The 23,369-nt window shown below is 39.7% G+C and overlaps 1 protein-coding gene across 1 annotated transcript in view; it reads left to right on the top strand.

Moving 5' to 3' along the window:
- The window catches only part of KCMF1 (potassium channel modulatory factor 1), a 79,059-nt gene that overhangs the window by 32,343 nt on the left and 23,347 nt on the right, over window positions 1–23,369 (top strand). Inside the window, exons 2-3 of the mRNA XM_070798836.1 lie at window positions 13,081–13,248; window positions 19,493–19,632. Of these exons, the coding sequence (XP_070654937.1) occupies window positions 13,081–13,248; window positions 19,493–19,632 (308 nt within the window). The remainder of the gene's footprint in view (window positions 1–13,080; window positions 13,249–19,492; window positions 19,633–23,369) is intronic.

The raw sequence follows: 23,369 nt of genomic DNA, 5'->3' as shown, positions 1-23,369 counted from the left end.
CCCTAAAACAGTTGCAGAAAATCAGATTTAAAGGGTTTAAACTGTTTTACCCAAGGCAGGGGCACAAATCCCATTAAGCATGTTTCACCCTTTAGTTGTGACATTCTTCTCTCTAACAAATATGTGTAGTTTATCTTTCCAGGAAGGCAGAAAGTCCCCTACTGCTCCTTGTACTGTGTTGGCCCTGTGTGTGACAGGAAGGCTTTCTGAACGGCAGCTTGGCCTCGTCACTGCCCTCTAGTAGGCTTTCCGTGTTGTCTGTGTGGGGTCCAGCACGCCCAGATGATGCACTATGCTTGGGAGAAGTCATTCTGTGAACGCTTAGCTTGAAACTCAGTGATAAGTTTATACTTCAGCAAAAATTAACATGGATGGGATACAGAATCCATCTCTAGAGCCAAAAAGACACTAGTTGTATTCTGCAATTGCACTGGGTCAACTCTTTTACCCATTTATACCTCAGTGTAAAACCAGCCATCCTGACACCTTCCATGCTCCTATACAAGTTGAGCTGGGATGGTGGAGTTTTGTCTGTATTAGGTTTGGTGGTTTTTTTCTTAATGAAACATTGAAAACATAGAGAAAGTGCTGATGTGGACAGCTTCCACTTTGTACCCTTTCTTGATTCCATTCTGTTTCTTTCCTTTTTCTCCCTACCTCCCAGATGTCATTGTTTCTTGGGAGTTGGTGTGTATCCTTTCCATCCACATTTCAGCGTGCTTTCTACATAAGTATGTGTCCATACACTGTAACTATAGAGCATTGTATTGTGTAGTTTAAAACTTACATAAGTGCTTCCCTGTGGTATGTATCCTTTTAGGACCTGTTTTTGTAGGGACTTACATGTGATAATAGCAATTTGTTGGAGCACAATGTTCTAGAATTTTGTTATGCAATTATGTCATGTGTGATAGGCTGTTGATTCCCTTGTCTGAAGATGTATGTATGTGTATTTCCTTATACATTTGACAGAAACAAAATTTAAAATAAATTATATATTTGAGAATCATATTGATATTATGCTGTGATTTGAAAGAGTGAGGCCTGACATGTTTCTTGCTTACTGAAATTTTAAACAAAGGAGATAGTAATGTTTTCAAGTATTTACCAGTATATGACATGGATTTTCAAAAAGTTAAGAGAATAGTACTCTAGAATAAGAACTTATAGATTAGTGACTTCAGGTAGAGCTGTGTTTGATTGATTATCAACCTCTGGAAATAAATAAGCAAATATCTATTAACACCTGCCTTGAAAGTAATTCCTCAAGCTCAGAGTTTCATTTTAGAGAAGTTATATGATTGGTAGAATTAAGCTCTCTTAGAAAATAAAGAATTAAGAACAATAAACATGGTATTAAATATGTATCTCTGTGCCATAGTAAATAAAAAAGTTCTGAAGACATCTACTTCTGAAACAGACACACAAATAACAGATTTACTGTTATCAGAGGCTGTTTGTCAGTTCATGACTGTTTGCCTTTGGAGCAGGTCACGTAGTTCTTGTGGACATCAGTTTATTCACATGTAAAGGAACAACAGTTCAGTGACAAGCCCTTCGCAGGTGCCTGGGGCATCAAGTTCAGTTAAACACTAATTGGTTAGTGAAAGATCAAAGCTGTGTGGAGATGATCTGAAGGAGAATCTCCAATGGCATTTTATACCCATTTTAAGGGTTTAATTTTTCAGACCGGCCCCAATCAGTTTGAAATGTAATATATTTTTTACAGGTGGTGCTAGTGGTAAAGAACCCACCTGCTAATAAAGAAGACATAAGAGACTCAGGTTTGATCTCTAGGTCGGAAAGATCCCCTGAAGGAGGGCATGGCAACCCACTCCGTATTCTTGTCTGGGGAATCCCATGAACAGAGGAGCTTGGTGGGCTACAGTCCATAGGGTCGCAAAGACTTGGATACGACTGAAGCGATGTACAAAATGCTTGTGTGATCACTAGATGTTTTCATAAAAATCACCACCCTCTCCAAGAGCACTTGTCTTTTGGGACGGCTGGAGCTCTCTGCCTTGCCACATAGGCCTTGCCGGAGGGTCTTTGATGGGGAGGGAAGTGGGAGGGGTGTTCAGGATGGGGAGCACATGTAAACCCATGGCTGATTCATGTCAGTGTATGGCAAAAACCACTACAATATTGTAAAGTAATTAGCCTCCAATTAAATTTTAAAAAAACAGGGCAGTGATTCTGATTAGTGTGCATTGTTTCAAGCAACTTAAATAAAGATGCACACATATTTCAAACTACTGGATGTTTTATTTTCAGCTTTACATGTGAAATTATCAACACAAAATTGTGGCTGACAAAAAATGTGTTTCTCAAGAACAACCGCATCGTTTATATGGCTGGCAGCCAAATCTTCTGGGCTGATGCTGCTGAATGGGGGCTCATGCCTAGAAGTATTTGGCACAGCATTTTTACTGACTTAATATTCTTTTCTCCTATGGGAAACAAGTACCTGTTGTTCAGTCCCTTCTTTTCCCCCCCTACTTTCATCATTGAGTCATTCTTATATCAAGAAGTCTATTATGGACACACATTAATCCCTGTTTCCCTTCTCTCTTTTGAGCTCTTATCTAATTACTCTGGGAGAATGTCCCTTTTTCTTTTTTTTTTTTTATCTAAGTCCCTTTTTCTTTTCATCCACTTCATTCATTCAGCAGATACCCACTGAATTCCTACGTTGCCCCAGGCATTCCTTACACACCTCTTCTTCCTTCATTTTATGTGTAAAGTCAGAAAATAGCTCTAATCATGGCTGAGTATAATAGTAGATTGAAGCTTCTCCATTTCCAGATAAGGGGTTCTGAAAGACTATTCCTTACTAAGCTTGCTCATGAGCAAGTTCATTGTTACTAAGATGGGTTTCTGTTCCCAGGCCAGTATTGCATTTCTGTGAAATAAGAGCATGGAACAGGTCTTTAAGCAAAACATCCAGTTGTTCTAAAATGGAGCAAATTCTGCTGCACTAAAAACTTTTAGAAATGAATTAAACTTCCCTCTTTAATAGAATGCATAAGGAAGGAATGCCTTAAATACAGTGTCCAGTCCCTGCCTTTCTGTCCAGTTTGTTGGGCAGATATGAACTAGCTTTGAATCATCCATAACCATGAAAGAAGTTTTATCATAATTTCCAGCTACCTCATGACTTTGATGTGAAAATTAATGCAGTAATGAAGAAAATTCTCTGGGCTACCACTGGGGTATTAGCTCTGTGTGGCACAGGCCTTTACTCACTGCTGTATCTTGTACATAATGGAAGGATAGATGGATGCTCCTTGTTGTGACGTGTCACCACACTCATGGAATTCCACTTGAAAACAATAAAGTAAAAGAAAGCTAAATCCCAGTACAGAAAAGGTTGTTTTAAATGCCCAGCCAGGTAAATGTATCACAGGTTCACGCCAGTCTGCTAAGTGTGAAGAGCACACTGCACAGTCTGTTTTCCAAACTGTTCCATGTTTTCCCCTTTTCTAAAGTTCCCCTCCAGCTCCCAGGCCGCTTTCTTTTGAATCGTACCCTCCCCAGCTGTGTACTGTTTTTCTCACTTCTCTTTCTCTGCCCCTGGAATCCCTTTAACTGTAGGTCTTTTCTTGAATGGTATATTTGTATGGGTCTCTCTACCCAATTTTCTCTCCTTTTGAGTTTCCCTTTGTCATAAGGCATAGTTTTTGTTTTTTTGTTTTTTTTTAATATGTATAGAGTTATGTGTATATTTAATTGGCAGGGGAAGATTCTGTTCCTAAGTCTAAAAATAAGTAGGGTTTTTTTTGTGTGTTTTTTTCTTCAAAAAGAACTCCTAGAGTTACTTTACCTTTGCAATGCATGATTGAGTGTATGTCCCCCTGTACTTCTTTTAATAGAAGGGGAAAAGCTTTCTACTCCTGAACTAGGCTCCCAGCTTGGGAAGCATTATAAAATTTGTCTTGGGTTCCAGTGGTTTTATTTCTAGTAATATCCCTTGATCATTGTCTTTAATTCTGGCTGCTACTGCCTTTCACTGAGTTACCATAGTTCATTTCTTTATTTGCTTCTGTGTTCACTTGAGAACCTCTTCAAAAGATTGCATGATTTTTCAACCATCTAAATGCAAAGAACTTCTTTGGGAATATAACATATCTCACACACGCACATGCACACATTCGTTTTTTAAAAGTCACACTTATTTAAACATCCATAGGCCCTGAAGAGATAGATAATTGACTGGAGTAAAAGGAGGACCTTCACTCCAGATTGCATGGCATCTGGCAGTCAGGATAGCTTGTCAGTGGTGAATGCTGAATAATCCCAGGGCTTCAGATTAGGGGTAGAGTCTCTTCCTGTTGTGTTCTTTCACTGTTTACCTTGACAGGTAGCTTTCCCTTTATCCACCTTCTCTTCACACTGCCTCTCTATTAAGGAAAAGCTATATCAACCTCTGGGTTTTTCTTTTAAAAGATAAATAAATGTATGTGTAATGTATATGTACTATATATATATATATATATATAAGTAAATAAGCCTTTATTTTAGAACATTAAAAAAAAGAAGACTTTATGTATTATTTCAGTGGCTTTTTAAACATCTGTTCCCACTAGAGGGCATTCTTTCCTTTAATTTTAGTTCATAGGTTTTATGTATTTATTTTACAGAACTGCTAAATATAAAAGTGTTGAGGATATGAATGTGTTTAGATACACCTTTTATAGATAGGGGTTATCAAATATACACCATTCTTTTTATTTAAGTTTCACATATGCAAGGGTTGAAATTGAGGTTAAGCTATATTTCCCAGCATTTGTTTTTGGCTGTGCAGTGCAGCTTGGTGGGATCTTAGTTCCCCAACCAGTGATTGAACTTGTGTACTCTGCGTTGGGAGCATGGAGTCTTACCCACTGGACCAATAGGGAAGTCCCCTGTATTTCCCAGCATTTTTGTTTGTCCTGTTAGGTGAACTTGATCAGATGGGGAATCCCAAATATCCTACCATAACTTTACGATGTGGCTTGTGCAGGTGTAGACACGGTGTGTGTGTGCGCGTGTTTGTACATAATGGAATATTATTCAGCCATGAAAAGAATGAAGTCGTGTCATTTGCAGCAGCATGGATAGACCTAGAGATTATCATACTAAGTGGAGGACCTCAGAGAAGGACCATATGATGTCGTTTATATGTGGAATCTAAATATGACACAGATGAACTTACCTATGAAACAGAAACAGACTCACAGAGACAGAACAGATTTGTAGTTGCCATTGGAGAGGACGGGGTTGGGGAAAGGAAGGATTGGAGTTTGGGATTAGGAGATGTAAAGCATTATATATAGGATGAATAAACAGCAGGGTCCTCCTGTACGTCACAGAGAACTCTATTCAATGTCCTGTGATAAACCATAATGGAAAAGAATAGGAAAGACTATGCACGTGTATAACTGAATCACTTCTCTGTATAGCAGAAATTAACACAACAGTGTAAATCAACTGTACTTAAAGTAAAATGTTTTTTAAAAAGATGTAGCTTGTGCTTGTTTCCATTTTATGAAGTAATAATTCTCTGAATTTGTTTATGACAGTATGGCTAAAGCCAGATTATTCAAGGATGACTTACATGTTTTATTATTTGGTTAACTCAGTTTTTGCAGGGTGTATATTGTATAGAGTCCCTGGAGAAGGAAATGGCAACCCACTGCAGTATTCTTGCCTGGAGAATGGCAGGACCACCGTCCACAGTTGCCTTAAGCTTTTTAACATTAAATAACTGTTAGCCCTTCAAGGAACTTGGGTTCAGGCTTCCCTGGTGGCTCAGTGATAAAGAATCCACCTGCCAACGAAGGAGACACGGGTTCGGTCCTTGATCCAGGAGGATCCCACATACTGTGGACCAGCTGAGCCCGTGTGCCACAACTATTGCGCTTGCGCTCTAGAGCCTCGGAGCCACAACTACTGAGCCCTTGTGCTGCGACTACGAAGCCTGTGCACCTAGAACCTGTACTCAGCAGTGAGAGAAGCCACTGCAGTGAGAACCCCGTGCACTGCAACTGGAGAAAAAGCCTGCTCAGCAATGAAGACTCAGTGCAGCCCTCCAGAACACAAACAAACAAAACCACCATTAAAGAAATGGAATTCTTTTTTTTTTAATTACTATTTTTGAGTCATTTTGAAAATGTATGTTTTCTGGGAATTCCCTGGCAGTCCAGGGTTAGAACCTGGTGGTTTCATTGCCATGGGCCTGAGTTCTATCACTGGTTGGGAAACTAAGATCCTCCAAGCCTCCCACCTCATCCCACCCCCACCCGCAAAGTATATTTTTTTAACTTCTTAAACTCTGAAAGACATTTAACAACTTTTGTGATTCAAGATCACTATTTTAAACAAAAATATATATTTCAGTCAGACCATTAAATGTTATGTTAGGTAAATTCTCAGCAAAGTTTCTCAAAATACAAGTAAAAGTATAATTATCCATGGTGGCAAGTATACTATATGGGATGTGTTTTGGTGATGAGTGTACTATGAATAAGAAGTCAGGGAAGTAAAAATATTTTCTTACATATAGTTTTCCATATATCCTGCTATTCCTTCTCATTGTAATAGCTCCTCCAGTCTAACACTTCTAATTTGTCATCATAAGCTTTAGACAGTATCTGATTTGAGAGAATATTCCATACCAACTCTCTCTATGGTAGCTCAGTTCAGTTCAGTTCAGTTGCTCAGTCGCGTCTGACTCTTTGCAACCCCTTGGACTGTAGCACGCCAGGCTGATAGTAGCTCCGAGTCTCTAAAATGCGTGGAAGAAACATGCATAGGCTTGCTACAGTTTCTCAGTAGCAATCCTCTCTCTCTCTGCCCCCACCTGAAATGACTAAATCTCATTTAGCTTAGAAAAGGACCCCAGATTCTTACTCAAACAGAATCTCTTTTAAGTATATCTGTCAGAATTCACTTTATAACACAGACTAACAAAATGTGCTCCCTTCCTGTCTACCCCAGGTGGTTTCCTAACAGGGAAAATAAGCCAGCTCTTCACTGCACAGTTCCTTGGTTAATAACAATATTCTACCTGGTACCAAGAGGCTCAGGAAATCTGAAACAGAACATACACGTGGCATATGTATTATGATCATTTCCTTGAAAGGAAGAATGAAATTGCTTCTGGTGATATTGATAAGAAATATTTACAACGCTGAAAACCAAAATTCCTATAGAAAAAGTATCATGTTATAATAGAAACAAGAGTTCAAATGTTGTCAAATAAAATATCACCTTAAGAGCCAAGGCTGTAGGACCACTAGATGATAGCACTGAGGTCTCCTGGATTTAAAAAATGTTAGGTTTCATTTGCTGTACGCAATATGCATGCATACTAACTCCCTTTGGTTGTGTTCAACTCTTTGGGACCCCATGGACCATAGCCTGCCAAGGTCCTCTGTCCATGGGATTCCCAGGCAAGAATACTAGAGTGGGTTGCCATGCCCTCCTCCAGGGGATCTTCCCACCCCAGGAATCAAAGTCATATCTCTTATGTCTCCTGCACAGACAGAAGGGTTAGCGCCACCTGGCAAGCCCTTGTGTCAGATGGGACACTCCAAAAAGTTAGTGTTCAAACCTGAGCTTACCTTTCTGGCACCCTAAAGAGGTGTAGCTTAGTTTACACTACATTTTATTTGGCAAAGTTACTATATCCTGTTAAATTAAGCTTTCATTTGTGAATCTAAATAGGTACTTAGCCCTTTTCAGTATCTTCACTGTTGTGCATTGTCATGCTTGGAGGCTGCTTTGAATAGGCAAATTTTGAAGTAGTCCATCTTTTTGTTCATCATCCTTTTAGTGAGCTTTCTTTGTCCACACTATTTATCCTTTTCTTTTTCTCCATGGCATGTATCTTCTAACTTGTTTTATAACTTAGTTTGATTTTATGCCTGTCTTCACCCACTGTTTTAGGCTGTCATTCATTATTTCTTTCTTTTTTTTTTTTAATATTTAATTATTTTAGTTGCACTGGGTCTCCTTTACAGCTTGCAGAATCTCCCTTGTGGCAAGCAGGCATCTTAGTTGGGACATGCCAGATCTAGTTTCCTGACTAGGAATCAATCAGATCCCCTGCATTGGGAGGTTGGAGTCTTACCACTGGACCACCTGGGAAGTCCCCATTATCTTTTAATTCATTCCATAATGGACTGTCTGATGGGCCTTTGGATTGTTAACAGCCTTTTTATTCAATTATGAAAACCACTGTGAAAGTTCTTTTACATTCTTCTGATGCCCCTGGGCAAAAGATGCCCCAGGGAATTGATTTGAATTGAATTGCAGAGACACAGTACTCCAGTACTCTTGCCTGGAACATCCCGTGGACAGAGGAGCCTGGTGGGCTGCAGTCCATGGGCTCACTAGGAGTCGGACACGACGGAGCGACTTCACTTTGACTTTTCACTTTCATGCATTGGAGTAGGAAATGGCAACCCACTCCAGTGTTCTTGCCTGGAGAAACCCATGGACAGAGGAGCCTGGTAGGCTGCTGTCTATGGGGTCGCACGGAGTCAGACACAACTGAAGCGACTTAGCAGTAATTGTACATGTTTAACTTGACTAGAAAGTGAACAAAATTTGCAAAATAGTTTTCTGATACATGTCCCCACCAGTGACATAGAAGCGTGTCTGTTGCTCCTTGTCTTCACTAGCACTTGATACCAAGAGGCTTCTAGGATTTTGCAGTCAGTTGATGTAAAATAATGGCTCATGGTGATTTTATTTACACTTCTTTGATGACTAATGAGATTGAGCGTCGTTTCGGTGTGTCTATTGGTCAGTTTTGTTCGCTGTTCTTTATAGTGCCCATTGAAGTCTTTGCCCATTTTCCTATTGGATGTTGGTCATTTTCTTCCTGATATGTTTGAGTTCCTTAATTATCCTATATACCTAACACTTGTCTGTCTTGTATGTTGTTTTTATCACCAGATTCTGGGCCTTGTCTTTTCCATCATTCTAGGATATTAAATGGCAACCCACTCCAGTGCTCTTGCCTGGAGAATCCCATGGACGGAGGAGCCTGGTGGGCTACAGTCCACAGGGTTGCAAAGAGTCGGACACAACTGAGCGACTTCACTTTCACTTTACTTTCAGGATATTAAAAGTGAAGGAAAAGTCATAATTTTAATGTGGTTGAATGTGTCTCTTTATTGGGCCCTGTGTGTGTGTATTAAGAAAATGGTTTCCTACTCTGGGTTTATAAAAATATTCCCCTATATTGTCTTCAGAGATTTTTCTCACTTCCCTTTCACACTTGTCTTTAAACCATCTGGAATTGATTCCTGTGTGTGGAATCGGTGGGTGAGATCCAACTCTATTGTCCCCGTATATGCCAGGGAGATAACCTGTCTTAGTACCATTTACTGTCTACTCCCTCTTTTCCGCACTGATCTCTAGTGACCTTACTGTCATGACACAGATTTCAACATGTGTGCATCTGTTTGTGCGTGTGTTAGTCACTCAGTCATATCCAGCTCTGTGACCCCTTGAGCCCGTCAGGCTCCTCTGTCCATGGGATTTTCCAGGCAAGAATACTGATTCAGTTCAGTTCAGTCACTCAGTCGTGTCCAGCTCTTTGCGACCCCATGGACTGCAGCACATCATGCTTCCCTGTGCATCACCAACTCCCGGAGCTTGCTCAAACTCAGGTCCATTGAGTCGGTGATGGCATCCAACCATCTTGGCCTCTGTCATCCCCTTCTCCTCCTGCCTTTAATCTTTCCCAGCATCATGATCTCTTCCAATCAGTCAGCTTTCGCATCAGGGTGGACAAAGTATTGGAGTTTCAGCTTCAGCATCAGTCCTTCCACTGAATATTCAGGACTGATTACCTTTAGGATTGACTGGTTCATAGGAAACATCACTACAAACAAAGCTAGTGGAGGTGATAGAATTCCAGTTGAGCCATTTTAAATCCTAAAAGATGATGCTGTGAAAGTGCTGCACTCAATATGCTAGCAAATTTGGAAAACTCAGCAGTAGCCACAGGACTGGAAAAGGTCAGTGGAATTCATTCCAATCCCAAAGAAAGGCAATACGAAATAATGTTCAAACTACTGCATAATTGCACTCATCTCGCATGCTAGCAAAGTAATGCTCAAAATTCTCCAAGCCAGGGTTCAACAGTACGTGAACTGTGAACTTCCAGATGTTCAAGCTGGATTTACAAAAGGCAGAGGAACCAGAGAGATCAAATTGCCAACATCAATTGGATCATTGAAAAAGCGAGAGTTCCAGAAAAGCATCTACTTCTGCTTTATTGACTACACCAAAGCCTTTGACTGTGTGGATCAGAACAAACTGTGGAAAATTCTTCAAGAGGTGGGAATACCAGACCACCTAATCTGCCTCTTGAGAAATTTGTATGCAGGTCAGGAAGCAACAGTTAGAACTGGACATGGAACAACAGACTGGTTCCAAATAGAAAAGGAGTACGTGAAGGCTGCATATTGTCACCCTGTTTATTTAACTGACATGCAGAGTACATCATGAGAAATGCTGGACTGGAAGAAACACAAGCTGGAATCAAGATTGCTGGGAGAAATATCAATAACCTCAGATATGCAGATGACACCACCCTAATGGCAGAAAGTGAAGAGGAACTAAAAAGCCTCTTGATGAAAGTGAAAGTGGAGAGTGAAAAAGTTGGCTTAAAACTCAACATTCAGAAAATGAAGATCATGGCATCTGGTCCCATCAGTTCATGGGAAATAGATGGGAAAACAGTGCAAACAGTGTCAGACTTTATTTTCTGGGGCTCCAAAATCACTGCAATGGCAGATTCTTTACCATCTGAGCACACTGTTCTGTTGGAGCTTTCTGTTCTGTTGCTTTGGTCAGTTTGTCTGTCTATAAGCCAGTATCCTACTATCTAAATTACTGTAGCTTTATAATAGCTCTTGCTGTGTTAAGCAAATCCCTCCATCTTGTTACCCTTCAGGAATGTCTTGGCTTTTTTTTTTTTTTTTGTCTTGGCTATTTTTGACCCTTTGCAAATTGTGTAAAGATTTGAGTCAGCTTATTATGTTACACAAAAAATTCTTTTGTGATTGTTTTTTTATTAGAATTGTATTAAATCCACCAGTCAGTTTAGGGGAGAATTGGTATTTTATTATGCTGAACCTTCTAGTCAGTGAAACCTGGTGTTTTTATTTTGTAAAAGCTATTTAATGTCTTTGAACACATTTTTACTAATTTATTTCATAAAGGGCTGCATATCTTTGGTTAGGTTTATTCATAGGCACTTTTCAGGAATACTGCTACAAATGATGTAATTTTTTTATTGTGGTCAAATATGCACAACATGAAATCTGTCGTTTTAACCCATTTAACCTATTAGCATACAGCTAAGTGAGTGGAATTAGTACCTTCACATTGTTGTGCAACTATCATCACTATCCATCTCCAGAGTTTTTTCATTATCCCAAACTGAAACCCATTAAACGGTACTCCCTCTCTCCCCTTCCATCCAGTCTCTGCTAACCACTGTTCTGCTCTGGGTTTGGGAGGGGCTGTTTCGTTCTTTGTGAATTTGACTAATCTGGGTACCTCATGTGGGAGGAGGACACGGCATCCCACTCCAGTACTCTTGCCTGGAGAAATCCATGAACAGAGAAGCCTGGCGTGCTACAGTCCACGGGGTCGCGGAGAGTCAGACACGAGTGAAGCAACGTAGCACACACCCATGAGTACCTCATATAAGTAGACTCAAATGGCATTTTAAAAATATACTTGTCTTTTTTGGAATGAAAAATCAATCAGTAGTTTATTAAATTGGTGTTTATATTTGGCTGCCTTGCTTAAAATACTTAATTCTAATAATTTAGCAGGAGTTTTCTACATAAACAGGCATATCACATGTAAATAAAAGGCTTTCTTGCCATTATACCTGCCCATTAAATTTCAAATTTTGCATATCGAGATATTTGGTTCATTTTCAAATATGTTGGTTGCCTCTTCTTTTTAAGCTCCTCTTTTATTTTAAACTGTTAGTATTTGGTATTCACTTCTGCTATCAACTCTTTGCCATTCTGACTCTCTGCTTATTCTTACAAACTTCTTTCTGGTGGTATCTAAGCTTTTGTTGGTATTTTGTACATGAACTGTCATTCCTTGAAATTTTATTTCTGTCCGATGCTTGGTGCCGGTACTTATTTAGGACTATTCTAAATTCTTGACCTGAGAACCATTTGGAAGTCTGAATTTGGATTTTTCACTTATGTGAAATCTGGACTGGTTTTGTACTGATAGTTATAACTTTTTAGGGTGGTGGTGATGGTGTTTTGTGCAGAAGGGATTTCAGGGGGCAAATTTTTTAATCCCCTAAGGATTGCTACGGAGAAGGCAGTGGCACCCCACTCCAGTACTCTTGCCTAGAAAGTCCCATGGATGGAGGAGCCGGGAAGGCTGGAGTCCATGGGGTCATTGAGGGTCGGACACGACTGAGTGACTTCCCTTTCACTTTTCACTTTCATGCATTGGAGAAGGAAATGGCAACCCACTCCAGTGTTCTTGCCTGGAGAATCCCAGGGACGGGGGAGCCTGATGGGCTGCCGTCTATGGGGTCAACACAGAGTCGGACACGACTGAAGCGACTTAGCAGCAGCAGCAGCAAGGATTGCTAGCTCACACGTATAGTGAGGGTATATTAGGGTCTCACCTTTATGCGAAATTGCCTGTTTAGACCCCACCATGGCAGACCTGGCAGGTCTGTGCTACCTGTGCTTTATCCTGCAGTGCTGTGAACACGTAAGCTCAGACTTTGCCAAGTAGTTGCCCACCTCCCTGAGTGAGGCCAGGTACTCACTCCTCTTTAACTTGACTGTTGCCCTCTTGCAAGATCATCAAAACATTTTCAAAGTTTTCTTATATTTTGTTAAACATTTTAAGTTAGTTCCATGAGAATAGTAAATCGAGGGAACAGAAATACCTATATGATTTTACATTGTTGTTTTCAGTCATTTTGGAAAAGAAATCTGGGGTTGTATGTGCATCTTTTTATTTATAAAAATGAAATGAAGAGTGGCCTTTTACAGCTTCTAATTAATGATATTTCTTTTTTTATAGGTGTCAGCTGTGATGCATGTTTAAAAGGAAATTTTCGAGGTCGCAGATACAAGTGTTTAATTTGCTACGATTACGATCTTTGTGCATCTTGTTATGAGAGTGGTGCAACAACAACAAGGCATACAACTGACCACCCAATGCAGTGCATATTAACAAGGGTAGATTTTGGTACGTATTTAAAAGTTTAGTGAGTTATCATTTAGAACTTTGTGTACGTGTGTGAAGAAGTAAAGGCAAAACGTTCTAAAACTATCCCCATTGCATAATGAGGCTCCAAATTCATTAAAAATAACACAAATCTTTTTATTCTAAGTAATTTTTTCTCTTATAGTTTGCTTATGAAAGCCATTCAGAAATAAATACAGCTGGCAAAGTGTGAAGTGAAAGAGTGCCTCGGTAAAGAAGGAGTGAAGTTTAAATTGACTGTTCTTGCTAACAGTACAGAAATCTTCGTGCTGTAGTTATCAGGAAGCAGATTAGTTGTACAGTTGATTAGAAGGCACTGTCAGTGCATAAGAAAACCTTTAAATGTTTCATGCTATAATTTCTTACCTAGTCAACACTTGTTATTATCTGTCTGACTATAGACATCTTACTGTATGTGAAGTGGTAGTGTCTCGTGGTTTTAATTTGCATTTTCATGATGGCCAGTGATGCTGCTGACCATCTTTTCTAGTGGTGATTAGCCACCCACATATCTGCTTTGGAGAAATGTCTGTTCAAATCCTTTGCCCATCTTTTAATTGGGTAATACATGTTTTATTATTGAGTTTTCATATTTCTTTGTGTATTCTGTATAGGAGTTCCTTACAGGTGAATGATTTGCAGAAATTTTCTCCCATTCTGTGGGTTGTCTTTTCACTTTCTTGCTGATTTTTTGAAGCACAGGAGTTTTGATTTTGATAATGTCAAGTTTATCTGTTTTTTTCCTTTGTTATGCTTCTAATGTCATATATAGGAAACCATCACCTAATCCAAGATCATGAAGACATAAAAATGTTTTCCTCTAAGATTTTATAATTTTAGTACTGCCGTTTAGATCTTTGATCCATTTTGATTCAATTTTTGTGCGTGGACTGAGGTAGAAGTCCAACTTCATTTTCTCACATAGGACTATCCAATTGTCCCAGTGTCATTTATTGAGAAGATCCTCTCCCCAGTGAATTGTCTTAGCATTCCTGTTGCAGATCAGCTGACTAGAGGGAAGGGGATAATGGGGTGATGTTAGTCAAAGAGTACAAAGTTTTGTTATGCAAGATGAGTGAGTTCTAGAGATCTAATGTATAGCATGATGATCATCAGTTCAGTTCAGTTCAGTCACTCAGTCATGTCCAACTCTTTGTGACCCCATGGACTGCAGCACGCCGGGTTTCCCTGTCCATCACCAACTCCTGGAGTTTGCTCAAACTCAAGTCCATTGAGTCAGTGATGCCATCCAACTATCTCATCCTCTGTCATCACCTTCTCCTCTCGCCTTTAATCTTTCCCAGCATCGGGGTCTTTTCCAGTGAGTCAGTTCTTCACATCAGGTGGCCAAAGTATTGGAGTTTCAGCTTCAGCATCAGTCTTTGCAATGAATATTCAGGACTCATTTTCTTTAGGATTGACTGGTTTGATTTCCTTTCAGTCCAAGAGACTCTCAAGAGTTTTCTCCAATACCACAGTTCAGAAGCATCAATTCTTCGGTGCTCAGCTTTCTTTATAGTCCAAATCTCACATCCATACATGACTACTGGAAAAACCATAGCTTTGACTAGATGGACCTTTGTTGGCAAAGTAATGTCTCTGGTTTTTAATATGCTGTCTAGGTTGGTCATAACTTTTCTTCCAAGGAGTAAGTGTCTTTTAATTTCATGGTTGCAGTCACTATCTGCAGTGATTTTGGAGCCCAAGAAAATAAAGTCTGTCACTGTTTCCACTGTTTCCCCATCTATTTGCCATGAAATGATGGGACCAGATGCCATGATCTTAGTTTTCTGAATGTTGAGTTTTAAGCCAACTTTTTCACTCTCCTCTTTCACTTTCATCAAGAGGCTCTTTAGTTCTTCTTCACTTTCTGCCATAAGGGTGGTGTCATCTGCATATCTGAGGTTATTGATATTTCTCCCGGCAATCTTGATTCCAGCTTGTGCTTCATCCAGCCTGGCATTTTGCATGATGTGCTCTGCATATAAGTTAAATAAGCAGGGTGACAATACACACCCTTGATGTACTCCTTTCCCAATTTGGAATTGTTCTGTTGTTCCATGTACAGTTCTAACTGTTGCTTCTTGACCTGCATACAGATTTCTCAGGAGGCAGGTCAGGTGGTCTGGTATTCCCACCTCTTGAAGAATTTTCCACAGTTTGTTCTGATCCACACAGTCAAAGGCTTTGGTGTAGTCAATAAAGCAGAAGTAGATGCTTTTCTGGAACTCTCTTGCTTTTTCAATGATCCAGTGGATGTTGGCAATTTGATCTCTGGTTCCTCTGCCTTTTGTAAATCCAGCTTGAACATCTGGAAGTTCACAGTTCACGTACTGTTGAACCCTGGCTTGGAGAATTTTGAGCATTACTTTGCTAGCATGCGAGATGAGTGCAGTTGTGCAGTAGTTTGAACATTATTTCACATTGCCTTTCTTTGGGATTGAAATGACAACTGACCTTTTCCAGTCCTGTGGCTACTGCTGAGTTTTCCAAATTTGCTAGCATATTGAGTGCAGCACTTTCACAGCATCATCTTTTAGGATTTAAAATGGCTCAACTGCAATTCTGTCACATCCACTAGCTTTGTTTGTAGTGATGCTTCTTAAGGCTCACTTGACTTTGCATTCCAGGATATCTGGTTCTAGGTGAGTGATCACACCATCATGGTTATCTGGATCATGAAGATCTTTTTTGTATAGGTCTTCTGTGTATTCTTACCTTCTCTTCTTAATGTCTTCTGCTTCTGTTAGGTCCATACCATTTCTGTCCTTAATTGTGCCTGGTGGCTCAGGTGGTAAAGCGTCTGCCTACAATGCAGGAGACCCGGATTTAATCCCTGGGTCAGGGAGATCTCCTGGAGAAGGAAATGGCAACCCACTCCAGTATTCTTACCTGTAAAATCCAATGGACAGAAGAGCCTGGTGAGCTACAGTCCATGGGGTCACAGAGAGTTGGACATGACTGATCAGCTTCACTTTCACTTGCATGAAATGTTCCCTTGGTATCTCTAATTTTCTTGAAGAGATCTCTAGTCTTTCCCATTGTATTATTTTCCTCTATTTCTTTGCATTGATCACTGAGGAAGGCTTTCTTCTCTCTCCTTGCTATTCTTTGGAACTCTGCATTCAAAGGGGTATATCTTTCCTTTTCTCCTTTGCCTTTAGCTTCTCTTCTTTTCTCAGCTATTTGTAGGGCCTCCTCAGACAACCATTTTGCCTTTTTGCATTTTTTTTTCTTGGGGATGGTCTTGATTACTGCCTCTTATACAGTGTCATGAACTTCCGTCCGTAATTCTTCAGGCACTCTTGTCTATCAGATCTAATCCCTTGAATCTATTTGTCACTTCCACTGTATAGTCCTAAGGGATTTGATTTAGGTCATACCTGAATAATCTAGTGGTTTTCCCTACTTTCTTCAATTTATTTATTTATTTATTTTTTTTACTTTCTTCAATTTAAGTCTGAATTTGACAATAAGGAGTTCAGGATCTGAGCCACAGTCAGCTCCCGGTCTTGTTTTTGCTGACTGTATAGAGCTTCTCCATCTTTGGCTGCAAAGAATATAATCAGTTTGATTTCAGTATTGACCATCTGGTGATGTCCATGTGTAGAGTCTTCTCTTGTGTTGCTGGAAGAGGGATCATAGTTATATGGTGTATGGTGTTGTATGGTGATCATAGGTAACAATATTGTGTACTGGAAATTTTTGAAGAGGATAAATCTCAAATGTTCTCAACACATATACATACACACAAAATGGTAACTGTGTAGAGGTGACGGAAATGTTAATTAGCTTGATTGTGGTGATGTTTTCACAGTATACACATATGGCAAAACATCGTTATATACCATAAATATATACAATTTTTATTTGTCAAAGTATATCAGTAAAGCTGTTAGAAAAGAAAATCAATTGACCATAAATGTCACTTTTAATTTCTGGACTCTCATCTGTTCCATTGATTTGTATGTCTGGATGCCAATACTATAGTGTCTCAGGTACATAGTAAGCTTTGGAATCGGAATCATAAAGTATGAGTCTTCCAACTTTGTTCATTTTCAAGCTTACTGTGGGTATTGTCAATCCCTTGAATTTTGTGTGAATTTTAGAATCGGCTTGTAAATTTATGCAAAGAAACAAACTGGGATTTTGATGGGAATTGTTTTGTATCTGTAGATCAGTTTGGAAAGCGATGATAGTTAAGTCTGCTACCCTGTTAATGCAGGATGTCTTTCTGTTTATTTAGGTCATCTTTCGTTTCTTTCAACAAAAGTTTATAGTTATCAAAGGATAAGTTTTACACTTCTGTTGTTAAATGTATTTCTAAATGTTTTATTCTTTTTGCAATTGTAAATGAAATTTTAAATAATTTTTGTTTGCTCACTCCAAGTTACGGAGAAACAATTTGTTTCTGTCATAAATCTTTTATTTAAAAAAAAAAAACAAACTAACAGAAGTTTGGTAACATGTCTACCTTCTATATTCATGGGTGATGCCCAGGAAAACAGTAACTCCCTGAAATGGCCCAAGCCTTCATCTTAAATACCATCTCTACTGCTACTGCTAAGTCACTTCAGTCGTGTCCGACTCTGTGTGACCCCATAGACGGCAGCCCACCAGGCTCCCCCGTCCCTGGGATTCTCCAGGCAAGAACACTGGAGTGGGTTGCCATTTCCTTCTCCAATGCATGAAAGGGAAAAGTGAAAGTGAAGTCGCTCAGTGGTGTCCGACTCCTAGCGACCCCATGGACTGCATCCTACCAGGCTCCTCCGTCCATGGGATTTTCCAGGCAAGAGTACTGGAGTGGAGTGTCATTGCCTTCTAAAGCTAAAGACAAAAGAAGATTTGGGGGAGCTGGGTGGGGAGGAGGCCAGTTATGGGAGGTAAACAAGGGTAACTTTGTTTTGTAGAGTTAAGTTGTTATGTAAATTCAGGTCTTTGTCTCTCCTTTGATAGAAGTTTCTAGAGGTTTAGTGCTGAACCTCTTCTCTTCCTGGTACAGATGGAGATTTATCTCATAATGTAAATATCTCTTACAAAAGGTAACTTCTCAGTTTTTAGAGCTTCCTCTGTGTCTGCTGTTTCATCTGTTTTGTTTTTATTTTGATTGAAGTATCGTTGATTTACAGTGTTGTGTTCGTTTCAGATGTACATCGATGTGAATCAGTTATGCATATACATATGTCTGCTCTTTGAGATCCTTTTCCTATATAGGTCATTACAGGGTATTGAGTAGAGTTTCCTGTGCTGTATACAGTAGGTCCTTATTGGTTATCTATTTTATATATAGCAGTGTGTATATTAATCCTAGTCTTTCAGTCCCACCACCCCAGGTACAGATCTTGTATCTTTTAATGTCACTGAGGTCGTTTATGAGTTCTGCTAGTTTTTTTAGTGGATTCATTAGGATTTTCTATATACAGGATCCTGTCATCTGCTAATAGAGAGTTTTACTGCTTTCTTTCCATCTGGATGCCTTTCATTTCATCTTCTTGCCTACTATGATTAGGTTCTCCACTAAAATATTGAATAGAAATGGCCAGAGTGGCAATTCTTGTCTTCTTCCTGGTCTTAGGGGAAAGCATCCACCCTTTCACCAGTAAGTATGATGTCAGCTTGGGGATTTTGTAGGTGCCCCTTATCAGGTAAGGAAGTTCTGTTCTGTTCTTTTTTTTTTTTTTAAGTACATTTATCTTCACCTACCCCAAATTCACCTGGCAAGTCTTGTACATATAACAAATGATCAATATATACATAATGGGTTTAAGTATTTTTAAGGTAGTCGAAATCTCCCAAAGAATGAAGAAATGTGTCATGTAATAAACGCTTTCTTTCATTTTCTCTTCTCACAGAAATGATCCTATCCTCTTAAATTAGGTATTTGTTTCATGTTAAATAATGAGATGTTTGTAATGAAGTGATATACTAAAAAAATAGGTATATGTGGTCGTCATCTCTGACTCTTTGCGACCCCATGGACTGTAGCCTGTCAGGCTTCTCTGTTCATGGGATTTTTCAGGCAAGAATATTGGAGTGGGTTGCTTTCCATTTCCAGGGGATCTTCCTGACTCAGGGATTGAACCCGGGGAGAATCCCATGGGCAAAGGAGCCTGGTGGGCTACAGTCATTGGGGTTGCAAAAGTGTCAGATATGACTGAGCTACATTTTTCTGTATTTTTTAAAAATTGGTAATTATTTCTCAATGCAGTTCTGCTCTGTTTTTCAGATTTATACTATGGTGGGGAAGCTTTCTCCGTAGAGCAGCCACAGTCTTTTACTTGTCCCTATTGTGGAAAAATGGGCTATACGGAGACATCTCTTCAAGAACATGTTACTTCTGAACACGCAGAAACATCAACAGAAGTGGTAAGTGAAACAGTCTAAATCGTCCGGTAAAGTACATTGTTTCTAACACAAAGATAGAGCTCTGTCACTATGTTCTGCCTCCTGCTAAGTGTACTGTTACTGTTTGCATGATAATTGTTAAAATTATCTCTTAACAGCAACTTTTACACATCCTGGGAAGCTGCATGTGTACAAGATGGTGCCCCCTTCTTGTCCCCACTAGCCTTTCTTTCCCTGTTGCTGCTAAAAGCACAGTGTGGCATCTTAACCAAATTCAGGAGCCTTTAGTAGATGCTTGGTGAAAAGGCTTAAAAAACCCTGACTTGAAACACACATCTCTCTCTCTTTTTTAAAAAAATTTACTTATTTATCTATGGCTGTGCTGTGTCTCTGTGGCTGCACGAGCCTTTCTCTGGTTGCAGCGAGCAGGGGCTACTCTCTAGTTGGGGTCCTTGGACTCCTCAGTGCAGTGGCTTCTCTTGTTGTGGAGCATGGCCTCGAGGGCTCGCAGGCTTCAGTAGTTGCAATGCGTGAGCCTAATAGTTGGCAGCTCCTGGGCTCTAGAGCACAGGGCCAGTAGTTGTAGAGCATGGGCTTAGTTGCTCCATGGCATGTGGGATTTCCCAGTCCAGGGATCAAACCCGTGTCTCCTGCATTGGCAGGTGGATTCTTTACCACTGAGTCACCAGGGAAGCCCAGCACATGGCTTTTTATAGTATTCTTGCTACCTGGTTGATTTCTCTTCTGTAAGGAAACATTCATAAGAAAATTTTAAAATCTTTAGTCACATATTAAGTAGTAATCCACTGTTACATCTCACTGTAATATATCATTGACCTTACTTGGTTTTCATTAGACCATATCTCTTGTTTCTTAGGTCAAAGCTTTGAGCCCCTAGAAGTTCCTCCTACTTTGATCTTTGCCAGTGGCCAGGGACTCAGAATAACACACCGAGTCTTGCCTCGAAAACATTGTAGATATTTTACCTAACATCTGAGTCAGCATATTTCCAACTTCAAGAAATGATGTGTCACCCCCAAAGAGTCCACTTCCCTCATTTCCCATTGGTACCAGTAGAGTAAGCCAGGAGAGCTGGGCGTATGGGATGGGACTTGGAGAGCTTGGGCATAAACAGCTGCACCCTGCTTCAGTGCAGAAACCCCTGAACGTACTCAGAACAAATTAAGTGAAACTTAAAGGCGGAACCTGATGTTTGAGCTCAGCCAGAGCCCCTCTGGGTTGTAGAGTCCCTACTTAGCTGCTGTCGTATCCCATCTCTGCTACAGCCCTGCTGTTACAGCTGTGAGGTTCACTCTTATTGCCACGTACACTATTAATTTGATGTTAAAGTTGTTATAAGGTTTATAGTCCAAACAGTTCGTAAATTTCCATTATGTAGTTCTCAAATCAAATTTTCCTAACAGCTCATAAGTGCTCTCATCTACACATTGCGGAACCTCAGAACACTATTGTCACATTTGACTTAATTTGTTCTTTTTATTCTGCAAAGGTGATTTTGCTTCCTTCTGGAACAGTCCTAGATAACAATGGGAAGAATGATGATTTGACTGTGTGTCTACCCTGGTTACACGGAAAAGTTGGAATAATTTCTCTTTGGTTTAAATTCTCTTGTATTTGAATATTTATTTATCATAATAAGGCAGTTTCCCAGTTGTAAACCAGGCATTCTTAAAATCATTGTCTTAGCCAATAGACCCTAGTATTGTACTGTACTTTCATCACCCCACTGGGACAGGACAATGTGTCCATTTTCCATATCTAAAATTGGAGAGTCCAGTGAAAATTCAAGTCCTCTCTATGAATGAAAAATTGTTCATTTTTAAAAATGAGAATTAACCACCAGCAGCTTTGCCTTTATTTTTCCAGAAAGTAAATACAATTTATTTATAGTCCTTTGTACCTGCCTGATACACGTTGTTTGAAAATTAAATACCATCTACACATAGGTTTTGTGCTCTGTCTCTCATAAGTTGTATTCAATTATATGCCTTGCTTTAGTTCCCCAACTTTGGGAACATAGCTCAAGGCAGTGGCCATACTACTTTTTCATATTCGTATTTGTGGAATACTCTAAGGATTTCTCCCTCCTCATCAGCTCTTAGTCTGCATGAACCCTGCATCTACCTCTGTTCCCATTCATAGAATACCAGACATTTCAAAGTGAAAAGTAACAAGCAGACAAGAATCTTTGGTACGAGCATGCTTGATTCTTTGAACCAAGTAGGTCATGTCCCAGATCCAGGGCTGCATTCAGCAGGTGTACCACATGTGGCATACTGCCAGGGGTCTGTGCTTAAGGATCACTGCTGATAACATGCCAGTTAAGTATTTTGAATGCCTCTAGGTATATATGTGAAGCATGTTATGAGCTCTGATGTGTTACAGTTACATGTAAATATCCACCTGATTTTACTGTATGTCCCCTCTCAACACCCTCCCTTCCTCTGTTTTGCCAAGTCATGGTAAACAGACATTTTTGAATTCTGGAGTTCAGTAGTGACTCATGTCATTCTGGTAGGTAAGGGATTAAGAGTCACATAATAACTGTATCTCCTTTTCTATTCCTGCTCATATTTTTCTTTCTACATGCTCAAAGTGCTGTCCTTCTTTGCCCGTGCATTTACTGCACCGATCCTCTGCACCACCAGCTTGTACCGTCCCCTGGGACCTCACTCCTCTAACCATCCTCCCTTTGGAACTTTTAGGGGCAGGAGGGTATATCACTGTAAATGTTACTGTCATCATTAGTGAGTGTTCATTACTGCCTGGCACAGCTAATACGAAAGTCTATGGAAGGTTAATAGCTTTGTAGTCATCTGTATTTTTGCCTCATTTTTTTCAACTTGGGACTCTAAGGCCCTCACCTAAGATTCCCCTCCCTTCTTAAGGTTAATTTCCAATTACTTGAGCTTTTGATGTGAGGATATGGAGGCTTCTTCAAAACTAGATATCATGAAAAACAACACGACATAGAATGCATAGTGAAGCTGATTAAAATTTTTCAAGCGGATTGGGTATAATCTCAAGAGTCTTTTTATAAACACCAAATCTGATAAACAGTGTGATTTTTGAAGTTAAGGGCAAGTTCTTAAAACCCCTCATAGTTATGAAATCAGGTAGATTGGGACAACTAACTAGTTTTTGGTTGTGGGAAGAAGTAGGAACGGAAGTAGTACGTAGTTATCAAAATCTATCAGCTGGTAGTAGAAGTGAGCACTGGAGGTGAAATGGGAGTGCAAACATGAAGAATCTGCTGAGGAGGTGGCCATGGAGTGTGCAAGAAACGTGGTAGGAAAGCCTGGAACATAAAAACGTTAAGCGTGATTCCTGGTAATTTCTTAAGTCTCACATTTGCTGACTGGCACTGCAGCTTATCAGAAAGCCTTCAGGAATTTTTATTGTTGTTTTTTAAGTGAAAAGTACCTTTACCTCTAATTAATGATATATAATTAATATTTCAGTTCTTTATTTAATAAATTCTTGCAATTTTATGTTAAGAATGTTACATTTTAAAAGGTAAAAGCACTTTTGGGTTCACCAAAGTTTTCTTCTCACTTCTAGAAATCTGTGTTGCAGTGTATTGCGCTGTTCATAGCCACATCAGTTCTCTAGTATTCCCTGCTGCAAGCTTTTCACTTTCTGATTTTCATTTGGTTTACTCTTTGTTTTCTTCATCTCCAGAAAGGAGCATAGGGCAGTCTCCTGCTTTGAGGTCCTCTTTCATCCATGCAGGTGAT

Source organism: Bos indicus, chromosome 11, assembly GCF_029378745.1.
Source record: "Bos indicus isolate NIAB-ARS_2022 breed Sahiwal x Tharparkar chromosome 11, NIAB-ARS_B.indTharparkar_mat_pri_1.0, whole genome shotgun sequence".
Lineage (NCBI taxonomy): Eukaryota > Metazoa > Chordata > Mammalia > Artiodactyla > Bovidae > Bos > Bos indicus.
The sequence above is the reverse complement of the archived record's forward strand: the minus strand, read 5'-3'. Positions and strand labels throughout refer to the sequence as shown.